Below are 12,500 nucleotides of genomic sequence, written 5' to 3'. Positions count from 1 at the left end.
AACATGTATCAAAACATGCCGGAAACCTTATGATAAAATTTCTATTTCTGTTACACGTGCGGGTACATCTTTACCATTTCATTGCGGCCGTCGGCAGATGGTTTTATTCAGCTGAAGAAAACACCCCGCAGTGCAAGGGTTAAAGTGTTTGAGCGAGAAAATGTAATGATGTATTCGCTGGTCCCGTTCCATGATTTACGAAGACAAAGCGTTGCAAGGTGGCCGTCCTTTGATAAGACACGATTTCGTCGACTCTGCAAACCTTTTCACAGAGTCTACGCATTCCTGAAGTTTTTAGGATTCAGACTGTGCTTGATCCTAGACTAATTCTCGTAATTGTTTTGGGAATCTAGACAGGCCATTAAACTTCGATAAGGCTTTGACCCCCTCCTGAACCATCTGGCATCTTTCCCTTCATTACAAAGGATTACAAAGGAGGAGCATGCCGACAGGAGACCTTTTGGTCCATAACTAGTTCGGATATATAAAAAAAATTATAATAATGATAAATAAATAAATGAATAAATGAATAAATAAATAAGTAAATAAATAAATAGATAAATAAATAAAATTTGATAATATAAATAATAATAAATAAAATAAATCAATAAACAAATAGGTAAAGTTAAATAATAAACAAACAGGTAAATAGTAAATAATAACAAATTGACAGAAAAATAATAATAAATGATAATCAAGCAAATAATAATCGCAGACGCATATGAAAGTCAAGTAAAAAATGATTTGTGTTTTCTTTTTGAAAGTAGAAATTCCTTTGGAGTGATTAAATGTTGTAATCAAATTGGGGTGGAATTTTATTTATTAGTAATGCAAACAAATGAAAAATGCTTAGTCCACCAGATGATACTTTTTATTACAAGATTGGTAAAAGCAACTTTTTTAATCTTGAAGTACACGATAGACATCACGTACTAGAAATGATATGTAAACACAGTTTGAATTTCTCAGGCCAAAGTCCTCATCGTTATGTTGTAACTCCTCTTGTTTTTTTTATGCAGTTGACCTTGATAAAGACCAAACAACCTCATAATAAATATTCAGTTGTATCTATATGCATTCATCATTGTTAACTTCTTTTCATGCATTAACCTATTCGGGAGTGTCAATGTACATGTTTTGCTAACGCCTGGTGGTTTTATGCAACAGAAGAAAAAATGAAACAAAGGGTTACACTGCTTCAAAGAAACCTCCATCACGTTGACATAGCTTACAGAGGTCATTCATATTACATACTCTCATTAGGCTTTATTGCATCTGTTACAGTAACCTTAATCATAAGTGAATACATGTTTTTTTTCAAGATGCGTTGATGGAGTATAAGATTTTAAAGTACTACAGCAGGAAGATACAGTGCTTCTATATCAGTACAGAATTATATTATTGCTACAGTACTAGTTACAAACAACATTCACTGATGGGTTGTTGTTCGTTTCCATGACTGAGTTAGTATATTCGTATTACTATTCGATAGTTTACGAAACCAAGCACTCTCATATTCACAGTTTGTCTACAAAGCCTACGATCGTGTTTTCGTTTCTTTATGCAAAAACTTTCGTATTCTGGTCATGTTGTTTACATTTTGCAGCAAAACATGACGAAGTCGGCGATGGCTACATCATCAGCCACCACGGCGGCTTCGTATCTCGTCTGTGAAATGGAAAAATATTTTAGTTCACTGATTCTGATCTTCTTTAACAAGATACGGAAAGTGAGCATCGATCATGACACGCCATATACAGCCCTTTCTATTTTACTGGAAAACATCTTACCTTGTGGTTATGCCTACGAGCTTGGGACCTGACCTTGTATTTCTATGATGTAAGGTATGAGATGATATTCAGAACACCAAATAATAAGATTTTTCTGGCGTCTAACATGTTTATACATAAAACTAATATCAACACCTTTAAATAACACTATACATATTGGTTTGATTAATGCCAGACAATTCTATTCAACTAAAGGGAATCCCAAGTCTACCCCAGCTCAGATCATGCAAACCCTCTGATATTCACCAGAATTAAATCTTCACAGTCCGTCACCAAGCTGAAAAGGTGAGCTGATGTATCTGTCGTCTGTGACACGTAGATGAAAGTGACCCCAAGCTACAAACGACTTGGAACTAAGGAACAAAGAAATCGAATCGAGAAATATTACATCGTTATGGTATCAAAGACAGCCTCCGTAACCCTCGTGGCCTTCGCCCTAATGTAAACACAGCTCAGCTGGCGGAAGCAAAAGAAAAAACATTAATTAGCCGTATTGTCGCTTAGAGGGGCGATGATATATCCTTCCAAACATCTATTGTGACCGAGTTACATATCGGCGTTGCTTGGTGCGACCGTGATTTTAACATTTTCTCTCAGCTGAATAAAATTGCCTCACCAAAGCTAACTTAAATACAGAACTCGATATGTACCCCTTTTGCTGCGGATGGGGATTTCCTCCAGGTGAATAGAATTGCATGGCAAGAACTAGAATAATCATTAAAATTATAAAACGATTGAATACTAGTGGTGTGGATTTCCTTGGCATGCCCAATTAAAACAGATTTTATCATTTTGCTGGACACGCTGATACAATTAATCGATTTAATCCTATTTCCTGTAACTACTCTGATACGAAATGGTGAAACATTAGTTAACGAGGAATCATAAACACGTGATAACCAATAGAATCGACCGTATTTCTGCATCCCGTGAAGAGATAAGCAGTGTTACCAATATCCCGTGAGGAAGCAAACACGGCTACCAGCAAGTTTGTGCGGATGAGGAAGAATTATATACAGTATATATATATATGTGTGTGTGTGTGTGTGTGTGTGTGTGTGTGTGTGTGTGTGTGTGTGTGTGTGTGTGTGTGTGTGTGTGTGTGTGTGTGTGTGTGTGTGTGTGTGTGTGTGTGTTTATATATATATATATATATATATATATATATATATATATATATATATATATATATATATATATATATATATATATATATATATATATATATATATATATATATATATATATATATATATATATATAATATGACAGATTGATTTGGTAAAGGTTACTAACTAGACAGTACTGAATATGTAACAATCCAATATCACTATCGACAACTTAAACACCTGGAGGGAACAGAAGAACCAAATGGTAATTCTACCAGAGACTGTAGAGGTAGGAGCGACTACAACTGCTCCAGACAATTAAACAGAAATTCATATTCCAGACATTAATAAAGGAGGAATGGATACAGTTCATCCAGATATAAAAGAAACAGAAACTCCTTCCCAGTAGTCAAAACAGACTAACATTTTTGGCAAAATACTTACAACAGCACGAAGCAAAACAAAAACGAAAAATAGAATGTGAATGCTACCGTACGAGTTTTGAAAGTTATAAACCGACTAACTGATTAGAACTAAAGAAAGTTTTCATCAATTTGATATCGGCAAAGTAAAGTTCAGTGGTTCTCAACTTCTTTATAATCCTTTCTGACTTATACCAACCCCGTCTTACCCGTTATTAAAAGATATATATAAAAATAAAAATAAATAGACAAATAAGTTAGGGGCATCTCCACCCTGCCGACACAGGTTTGTATACAGTGAATAAGCATACCAGTGTAATATTTGATATATATATGTTGTTAAATTGCACAACGTAACGTAGGAATTGTGACTAAATTACTTCATGCCCAGCAGTTAATTTGGTGAGGCCCATTGAAATATTTCTGTGGTTCAGACTACACAACACCTATTATGTTGATGGTATAATCATCCTGCATATTTCAAATCTAGACCAGATATAATGTATACTAATTACAAAACTGAAGATTTATGTCATATATCTAACGGAGTTCATAAAGATAAATAAAGAGAAAAGTAAAACTATTATCACCATTTTAGCTCATAACCAGTGGAAGTTTTCTAAAATAACGCTAGTACAATCGCAAGACTTGAATGGAAAATAATGTGACGTAATTACACCCCTATTACTTTCATTTTTCATTATTTTTTTTCATATCTCTTTGCACAGAAAATATCTATTACTACAGAATAACTATCGTTCAAAATATACAAACATATTCTTTGCAGCGAAATCGATTTCTTCGTCGCTAACCTTTTTCCTGCGCAGGAGAATAATTACAGATCAAATAAATTATCCTATTGTGTGGTTAAAGGCTAAGCCTTTAACCACACAATATTTTTCCTCGGTTTAATAGAATCGCCTGGCCTAAGCCATAACAATCACATGTCGTGATTCGAGAATTCTGGTTACTACTACACGTGGGGCATTCTTTCTTACCTGAAGCCCGCAAATGGCCGAACCAGGGCGACACTGGGTCCAACTGCTCCACTTTCCCATGTTATACTGTTAACAGAAATAAAAATGCATCTTAGTGTATATCAATCTGACTCTCGTATTCTGAAAAGAGAGATTTCTGGGTGATGGTGTTCATGGTTGTAGTGGTGGTGATGGCGGTGGTAGTGGTGGTGGTGGTGGTGGTGGTGGTGGTGGTGGTGGTGGTGGTGGTGGTGGTGGTGGTGGTGGTGGTGGTGGTGGTGGTGGTGGGTGGTGGTGGGGGGGGTGGTGGTGGTGGTAGTTATTGTGGTGGTGATGGTGGTGATAGTTGTGGTGGTGGTTGTAATTGTGGTGATGGCGGTGGTTCCTGGCCGGTAAAGGGGCACATATATGAGATAGAAATTCTGTAACCGAAATGAGATGGCATTTCTCCAAGGTGGAAGAAGGAAGGAATGCAAAACAATATCAAATAACCCAATAAACCTTGCCAGCTTTAGACAAATTCCACAATATATGAAAATCTTACGAGTAGAATGTGCATAAGCCATCTCAGGTGTGATTGTTATTATTATTTTTCTTTTATCTATTTTTCTTTTTCAGCTATGGATTAGTTTCATTTAGCTGAGCGAAATTAATTATCTTTTAAAGATCAAAGACTGTTTTGATTAGTAACATGCCTGAGGCGTTTGCCTTCATTATATATATTTTTTTATGTTGCCCGATGAAAGTATTAATAGCAGTCTAAAATATTCGTCACGAATAAATTTCAATGTATCCCCTGAAGCGACAACCACCAAGGAAGATCGAGTGCTGTTATGCATTCTCTGTCGTGTGCATACATACACACCCCAACCCCGCCACTTGCACCTACTTGCTTACTTTGGTATCAATGAGTCCGTTCATGATCTGAGTGCCATAATTACATTCCATGTCAACATCGTGCACGGCAACGTCGTCGTGCAGTAGGCCCTGGTAAGGGAGGACGCGAGCGCGCATACCCGTCAGGTAACCTTTATCACAGATCTTCATGCCTGGAAAGAAGAGTTTCGTCAGAATTACAAGAAATACAGTCATGGGAGAACTGAAGTTGTTGTAAAGGAGGAAGGTCGACGGTGAGGTTTGTGGTTGCTTGATGAAAGATCAGAGGTATGATGAGAAATTGTTGTAAGGAATTTGTAATAGGATTGCTATCAAGGCCAGAATAAGAATGAGGAATGATTGATTGTCTGAGAACATAAATGTAAAGTTCAGGTTAAGGATAAAAAAGTGCCATAAGGATCCAAAAACATGAATGGTGTGAAGCGCGAGAACAATGTTATGTTATTGATGTTTGGAAATATGGGAGTGGTGAATTGTAAAACACTTAGATTATCTATATAAGATCATTTTTATGACAGTCGCGCAAGGATTCGAACCTGCTGCTCAAGACGCCAAGAGGTCCCATGTGCTTGGTCGTATTGTAAAAAGAGAATCAGGGCCGCAGTTAGCGACCTTCTCAATCTCGAAAACCAGTAGTGTTCTGAGTTCATACGATTTTAATCATCAGTGGTCGAGCGGAGTAAGGCGGCAGTCATGGGGCCTCTTGGCGTCTTGAGCAGCAGGTTCGAATCCTTGCGCGACTGTCATAAAAAATATCTGATTGATGTCGCTGTCCACTAGCGAATTTCCCTTATCTATATAAGTACAAATGATAAAAGAAAAAATATGGACGCACGTCTCGTGTGGAAAAAAATACGACTCTTTAAAAAACAATAATGGAAAATATCTCTTGATCGTATCTCTTTTCTCATTGTTTTTATCATCGACATGTTCTTTGTTACAAGTTAACACGCACACAGGCGCACCAATATTTCTGGAACATAATGAGTTGTACTTTTCGTTTATAAGACTATTGGACCCAAATCTGCTCGACATTTCTGTGATCATGTATGCATATCAAAGAAATTTAGCTTTCGTTCTTACATATTTAGTATATTTGGGACGATATTTGTCTTAAAATAGCAGCATCTTAACGAGGTAACATGCAAAAGTATATTTAGAGGCTTGATTTGATAGTCAGAAGCACTGAAGATTTTAGTATATTTGTCCGTGAGTGCACGTCTGTCTTTCCAAGCTTGTCTTCTCTACCGCGTCATTATTACAGACAATTTCTAAACAGAAAATAACATTATCAGTACTATATCTATCTACATACCAAAGGCTTTTTCCCCTTTGTAAGGGAGGTATCCAAATCAAAACGCACGTACCCACTCCCAACTATTTCACTCCCGTCCACCCCCCTTTCTTCTCTCTCCTCTTAGCTCCTCGTGGATGACGGATCATTGCCCTGAGTTAGAACCAATGCAGCAGAACACAGTATTATCAGTACATTACAATGAAAAATCACATTGGCAAACCCGGACGCGATAGGGAAAAGAAAAGAAAGAAAGGGAGGCACTATAGTATATCACTTGGATGTCAAATTGAATGTTGAAATTTTTAATTCTATTATATACGACTGCTTGTTTAGGAAAAATCATCAATTTGGTGACCAAGCGGTTAGCAAAGCGCCTCGTTTCCGCCATTTCAGTCAAACTTACGCCCATTATTTCTCAAATAGTTTTGATTCATTGTGATGTACATATAACTATAATTTTATGGAAGAAAGTATACGCTGGACTTGACGAACGTCGAGTCCAGCGTATACTTTCTTCCATAAAATGGTTCCTGGACTCCAGCTATTTTCGAATATAACTATAATTATATTTATTACCTTTCACTAGAAAAAAGAAACATTCAAAAAAATCTTAAATGAAGTCTATTTGCTAAAACCTATAATCAATTTAAGAAAAAACAAATTCTAAGTCTCATATTCAGTGGTTGAAATTATATTGGTAATATATATATATATATATATCTATATATATATATACACATATATATATATACATATATATATATATTATATATATATATATATACATGTGTGTGTGTGTGTGTGTGTGTGTGTGTGTGTGTGTGTGTGTGTGTGTGTGTGTGTGTGTGTGTGTGTGTGTGTGTGTGTGTGTGTGTGTGTGTGTGTGTGTGTGTGCGTGCGTGTGCATATATATATACATATACAGTATTTATATATTTTTTTTACGATATATATATATGTATATATATATATGTATATATATATATATATATATATATATATATATATATATATATATATGATTTTATTCCTTCATTTCGATGACATCTCGATCTGGATAACGATATATGATTCTATCCAGCTTATGGCACGACCCAGGACCCCAGTTAGGAAAGGGTTAGAGGGATGTTTACTATTGCATGTTAATTTTGTCGGAAAACGTACACTTAGATGTACAGATGCACCTTTATATACATATACCGCGTATGCCTTGATAATAATCTTGCAACTGTGCGATATGCATACTTAACTTGTTACTTTTCTTTGGCCCACAATGATTCACCCTTTTGTACATCATGTCCTACAAGTGATGGATCTTTTGCTCATAGCATTCAGGGTCCTACCCCGGACCCCTTGATGAGATGTGAAAGAGAAATATTGGCACTATCGAGAAATAAATTTCACTGCTTAAATCATCACTAAAATTAGACTGGAAATGTTGACAAGAACCGATGGATAGCTCAAGGACCAGGCAATGACGAAGCTGAAATGACGCTGGGCTCTAGCGATGCCAACTGGGTCCCTAGAATTATCTTAGATGGGCTTTCTTAGATCCACAGAAGTCTTCTACTGAAACCCTCAGATCCCCATCAAAACCAGAGGAATGTTTTAGCCCAAAACAACTTTGTAAAGTGTCCTTTTGGACAATGAAGGACCAAGATGGGCTTTCTTAGATCCACAGAAGTCTTCTGCTGAAACCCTCAGATCCCCATCAAAACCAGAGGAATGTTTTAGCCCAAAACAACTTTGTAAAGTGTCCTTTTGGACAATGAAGGACCAAGATGGGCTTTCTTAGATCCACAGAAGTCTTCTGCTGAAACCCTCAGAACCCCATCAAAACCAGAGGAATGTTTTAGCCCAAACCAACTTTGTAAAGTGTCCTTATGGACAATGAAGGACCAAAATAGCTTCAGAGTGTCTTAATATGTGAAGCACCTTTTGCCATAAGCGTTCTATCGTCAGATAGCTGGATGCTTACCGTACCAATCGCCATGTTCGCCTTCGGTAGAGGTGATGTACCCGGTGTCATGGTGCTCCTGAGTGCTGCAGTACAACTTGACGGCATTGATGGCTGTCTCATCTACTGTACTGTATTCCTCGAACTGCAAAATGGAAAATAGGATAGAACTCACAAGGAGAAGAATTGGCAGTATATACACAACTCAGCACATATTGTCTTGCAAACATGCAAACGCCTTCGTTTGCGCGCGAGCTCGCACGCACGCACGTATGCATCATACACACAAACACACACACACATAAACACTCACAAACAAACACGCACACACACGAAAACATATATGAATATACACACACGAGCATGCACACACACACACGACCACTCTCTCTCTCACACACACACACACACACACACACACACACATGAGCACTCACATGTACACACACACACACACACACACACACACACACACACACACGCGCACGCACACACACACAAATACACATTAGAATCACGCGTTCAAGTGATTTTTTGCATATATATATATATATATATATATATACACACGAATATGGTATATGTCTTCGTGTATGTATACATATATATCAAGGTATACCCACCATTCACTCATCCCACAATCATCCAATAACTCATTTGTTTTCCCTTCTATTTTACTTCCTTGTGAATATAGGCCCACCCTTACCCAAAGCCGCTTTCACCACTGGGGTCAAAAGGAATACACGAAGACACAGCACCTTAATAACAAAAGCCGACAATCGTGGCGACCCTCTCCATTCATCTACTCGAGAATTTAGATTGCAGAGAAGAAACCTTTTGTCTTCTTTCCTTGTCGACAGACATTCCTCTTGCACCAATGCCCTCCTCACCTCCTCCATACAACTCATTCAGTCTTTCTTCCAAGTTTAATTGATTCACCTCTGTTGTCTACACTCTTTTTTGTTAGTTTTTCTTCTCATTCTTTCCAGAGGCTCAAACAATTCCAGTATTTTATATCACTCTAATCTACCAGGTCATTCCAGCCCGCTGTCCTCCTTGTTTCTCATAAAGGATTACAAAGGCAAAGCATGCCGACAGGAGACCTTTTGATCCATATCTAGGTCGGATGCAAAAAAAAAAAAAAAAAAAAAATCATATTAATAATAAATTAAAACTATAACAATGTAAATAACAATTAAAATACATAAATAAATGCATTGGTATAGTTGAATAACAAACAAACAGGTAAATAGTAAATGATAATAAATTGACATATAACTAATAATAAATGAAAATCAGACAGACAAATTATAACAAAACAAAAACAAATAATATAACATAAATTATAATAATTACAGCATCTTACTTAGGTATTTATCTAAATGATTCTTAAAGCTTCGAACTGAACTACATTGCACTACCTGTGCAGGAAGTTTATTCCATTCATTAACTACACGGTTGGCAAAGTTGTTTCTACCTACTTCCAAATTGAATCTATTTCCGGACAGTTCATTCTGTCCGTCTTCGTAATCCAAATCATACTGCTTATATCCTTTATCTGAAATATGCTTAGTTTTTTCCCTTTCTACCCCCCCTTAAATTCCAAATATTTCGTTCCTCAAGTGTCTCAGGCACAATCAAAGGATTACAAAGGCGGGGCATACCGACAGGAGACCTTTTGGTCCATATCTAGGTCGGATGCGAAAAAAATCAAAATAATGATAAATGAATAAATAAAAACTATAATAATGTAAATAATAAATAAAATACATAAATAAATGCATAGGTATAGTTAAATAATAAGCAAATAGATAAATTTTAAATAATAATAAATTGACATATAACTACTACTGAATAAGAATCAAACAGACAAATGATAACAAAACAAAAACAAATAATATAAAGCAAATTATAATCACTACAGAATCTTGCTTAGGTATTTATCTAAATGATTCTTAAAGCTTCGAACTGAACTACATTGCACTGCCTCTGCAGGAAGTTTATTCCATTCATTAACTACACGGTTGGCGAAGTTGTTTCTACCCACTTCCAAATTGAATCTATTTCCGGACAGTTTGAGACCATTGTTTCTTGTCGGATTCTCATTCAGTGTGAAAAAATTTGTCACTTTTGATGTTGTCAATTCCCTTTAGAATTCTAAAGACCTGTATCAAGTCACCTCTGAGTCTACGCTTTTTTAGGGAAAACAGATTCATATGTTTTAGTCGATTTTCGTATGATTTATTTTTGATATTTGGAATCAGTTTTGTGGCTCGCCGTTGTACTTTTTCCAGTCTGTCAATGTCGTTGATGAGATTTGATGACCATACGGAAACAGCATATTCCAAATCATCCCTTCCCGCTGTATTTTCTTTTGTGTTTGTCCCAAAATGCCCATTTCTCACAACCCTTTTTAATCCCCCAGACATTTACTCGCTTCTTTTACTCTATAATATACCTTCAATCTCACTCCTTCGTTCCCTGTTACATGCGATGTTAGATATGTAGAATTTTTCACTTTCTCCAGGCTTTTTCCTTTTAAACACGCCTCTAACTCACTGCCATCCTGTGGAATCTTATACATCTCATCACTTTACTTTTGCCTACATCTACTTTCAGCTCTCTTCTCTCATACGTCTTCCCAAGCTCAGCCAGTAACTGCTTTAGTCTCTCCTCCCACTCGTCTACAAGCGTATAACCACCCGAAAGAACATCTGCCTCCTCTCCCACTTTGTTTCACTTTCACTAGCACAAGTATCTGAGTATCTGCCATTACCCAGGTGACAAATGAATATCCTTCATGTATTATCCCTTAGAGACCCCGGACCACAATTTTCTTTGTCCATATGTTATCGTAGGATGCATGTGAATCCCTATGTTAAATCTAATAAGTGCCAGTCGAGAAATGAGTGACGATATCATTTCAAAAGTAATAGACGAACGAACAACCATTTGCGCTTAGTTCTTTTATTCAACTAGGGTGTAACCCCTCAGCACTAAGGTGATTAAATACACATGGGAACCCATTATACCCATGACATTCCTTGAATTATGGGTGCTAGGGTCTGCAGCTAGTAGTATTTTGGGAGCTGCCCCCCCCCCTCCCTACCTGCCCCTGACCACTCTTCGTGGACCCCAAAATATGTTTCTTCTGAAACATTCCCTAGCACCTTTTAAGTATGCATACCAAGTATAGGTCTTTTTTTTTTTTTTTTTTTTTGGAGGGGGGGAGCTCCCACTCCGCCCCCAACGAAACAGGGGGCAGGTGAAAATATGCCCTTCACTCTTGCTTTGACCCGGCCGGGATCTCTTGGGAACCCATCATGGAGACCGCCCATCTCCCTACTCCTGACCCCACTTCGTGAGCTCAAAAACCTGTTTCGACCAAAACCTTACCTGCCACCTCCATATTATGTTTGCCAAATATGGACTTCACATCTTGGGAGAGCAATTTTGTATTCTGACACCCCATTAGTATTAGGTTCTCTACCTTAAAAACCAAGAGAAGGTAGTGCGTAAACTAACCTTAACCTCGAAGGCGTGTGCGAAGGTTCCATTGGGGCAGATGGAGACGGGACCCCACTCGCCAGCGTCAAAGGGGTTGTCGAGGTTGAGATACTGGGAGATCGCTCTCTGTCCTTCTTCCACCACTTGTGCAGTGTCCTCGATTTCAACAACGCCGGCTAGAAAAGAGAGAGAGAAAGAGAGAGATGTTACCGATCACCACGGTGCTGCCTCTCAACTGAATAAAACTACGTTTTAATTAGAAAAATATGTAGACTTGTCTTGTATTTCTAGGAGTAAAAAAGTCTTTAGATGCGCATGTTATACTCATTATATAATACTAAGATGTAAAAATATATACCATTGAGATGATGTATATAGCGTAATCGCATAAGACGAAATATATAATATATGCTGAAGGAAAAAGTCCTGAAAAAAAAACTAAAAACAATGTCAAAACTACCATACATTCATACGAGTATGTTTCGACATTCCTTTTTTCGGGGAGGGAGGTTATCTTTTTAATGAAAATAGGATATGAATATGT

General features: G+C 37.2%; 2 protein-coding genes across 2 annotated transcripts in view; both read right to left on the bottom strand.

The window, feature by feature from the left end:
* Positions 1–12,500, bottom strand: part of LOC143027572 (uncharacterized) — a 517,585-nt gene that overhangs the window by 407,171 nt on the left and 97,914 nt on the right. The window lies entirely within an intron of this gene.
* The window catches only part of LOC143027570 (uncharacterized), a 22,153-nt gene continuing 10,907 nt past the window's right edge, over positions 1,255–12,500 (bottom strand). Inside the window, exons 2-6 of the mRNA XM_076188882.1 lie at positions 11,975–12,132; positions 8,471–8,594; positions 5,196–5,347; positions 4,320–4,385; positions 1,255–1,668 (exon numbers count right to left, since the gene is read on the bottom strand). Coding sequence (XP_076044997.1) covers positions 1,594–1,668; positions 4,320–4,385; positions 5,196–5,347; positions 8,471–8,594; positions 11,975–12,132 — 575 coding nt within the window. The 3' untranslated portion in view covers positions 1,255–1,593. The remainder of the gene's footprint in view (positions 1,669–4,319; positions 4,386–5,195; positions 5,348–8,470; positions 8,595–11,974; positions 12,133–12,500) is intronic.

The sequence above is a fragment of the Oratosquilla oratoria genome, chromosome 8 (assembly GCF_046742065.1).
Source record: "Oratosquilla oratoria isolate Oo_2021 chromosome 8, ASM4674206v1, whole genome shotgun sequence".
Classification (NCBI taxonomy): Eukaryota; Metazoa; Arthropoda; class Malacostraca; order Stomatopoda; family Squillidae; genus Oratosquilla; species Oratosquilla oratoria.
The sequence above is the reverse complement of the archived record's forward strand: the minus strand, read 5'-3'. Positions and strand labels throughout refer to the sequence as shown.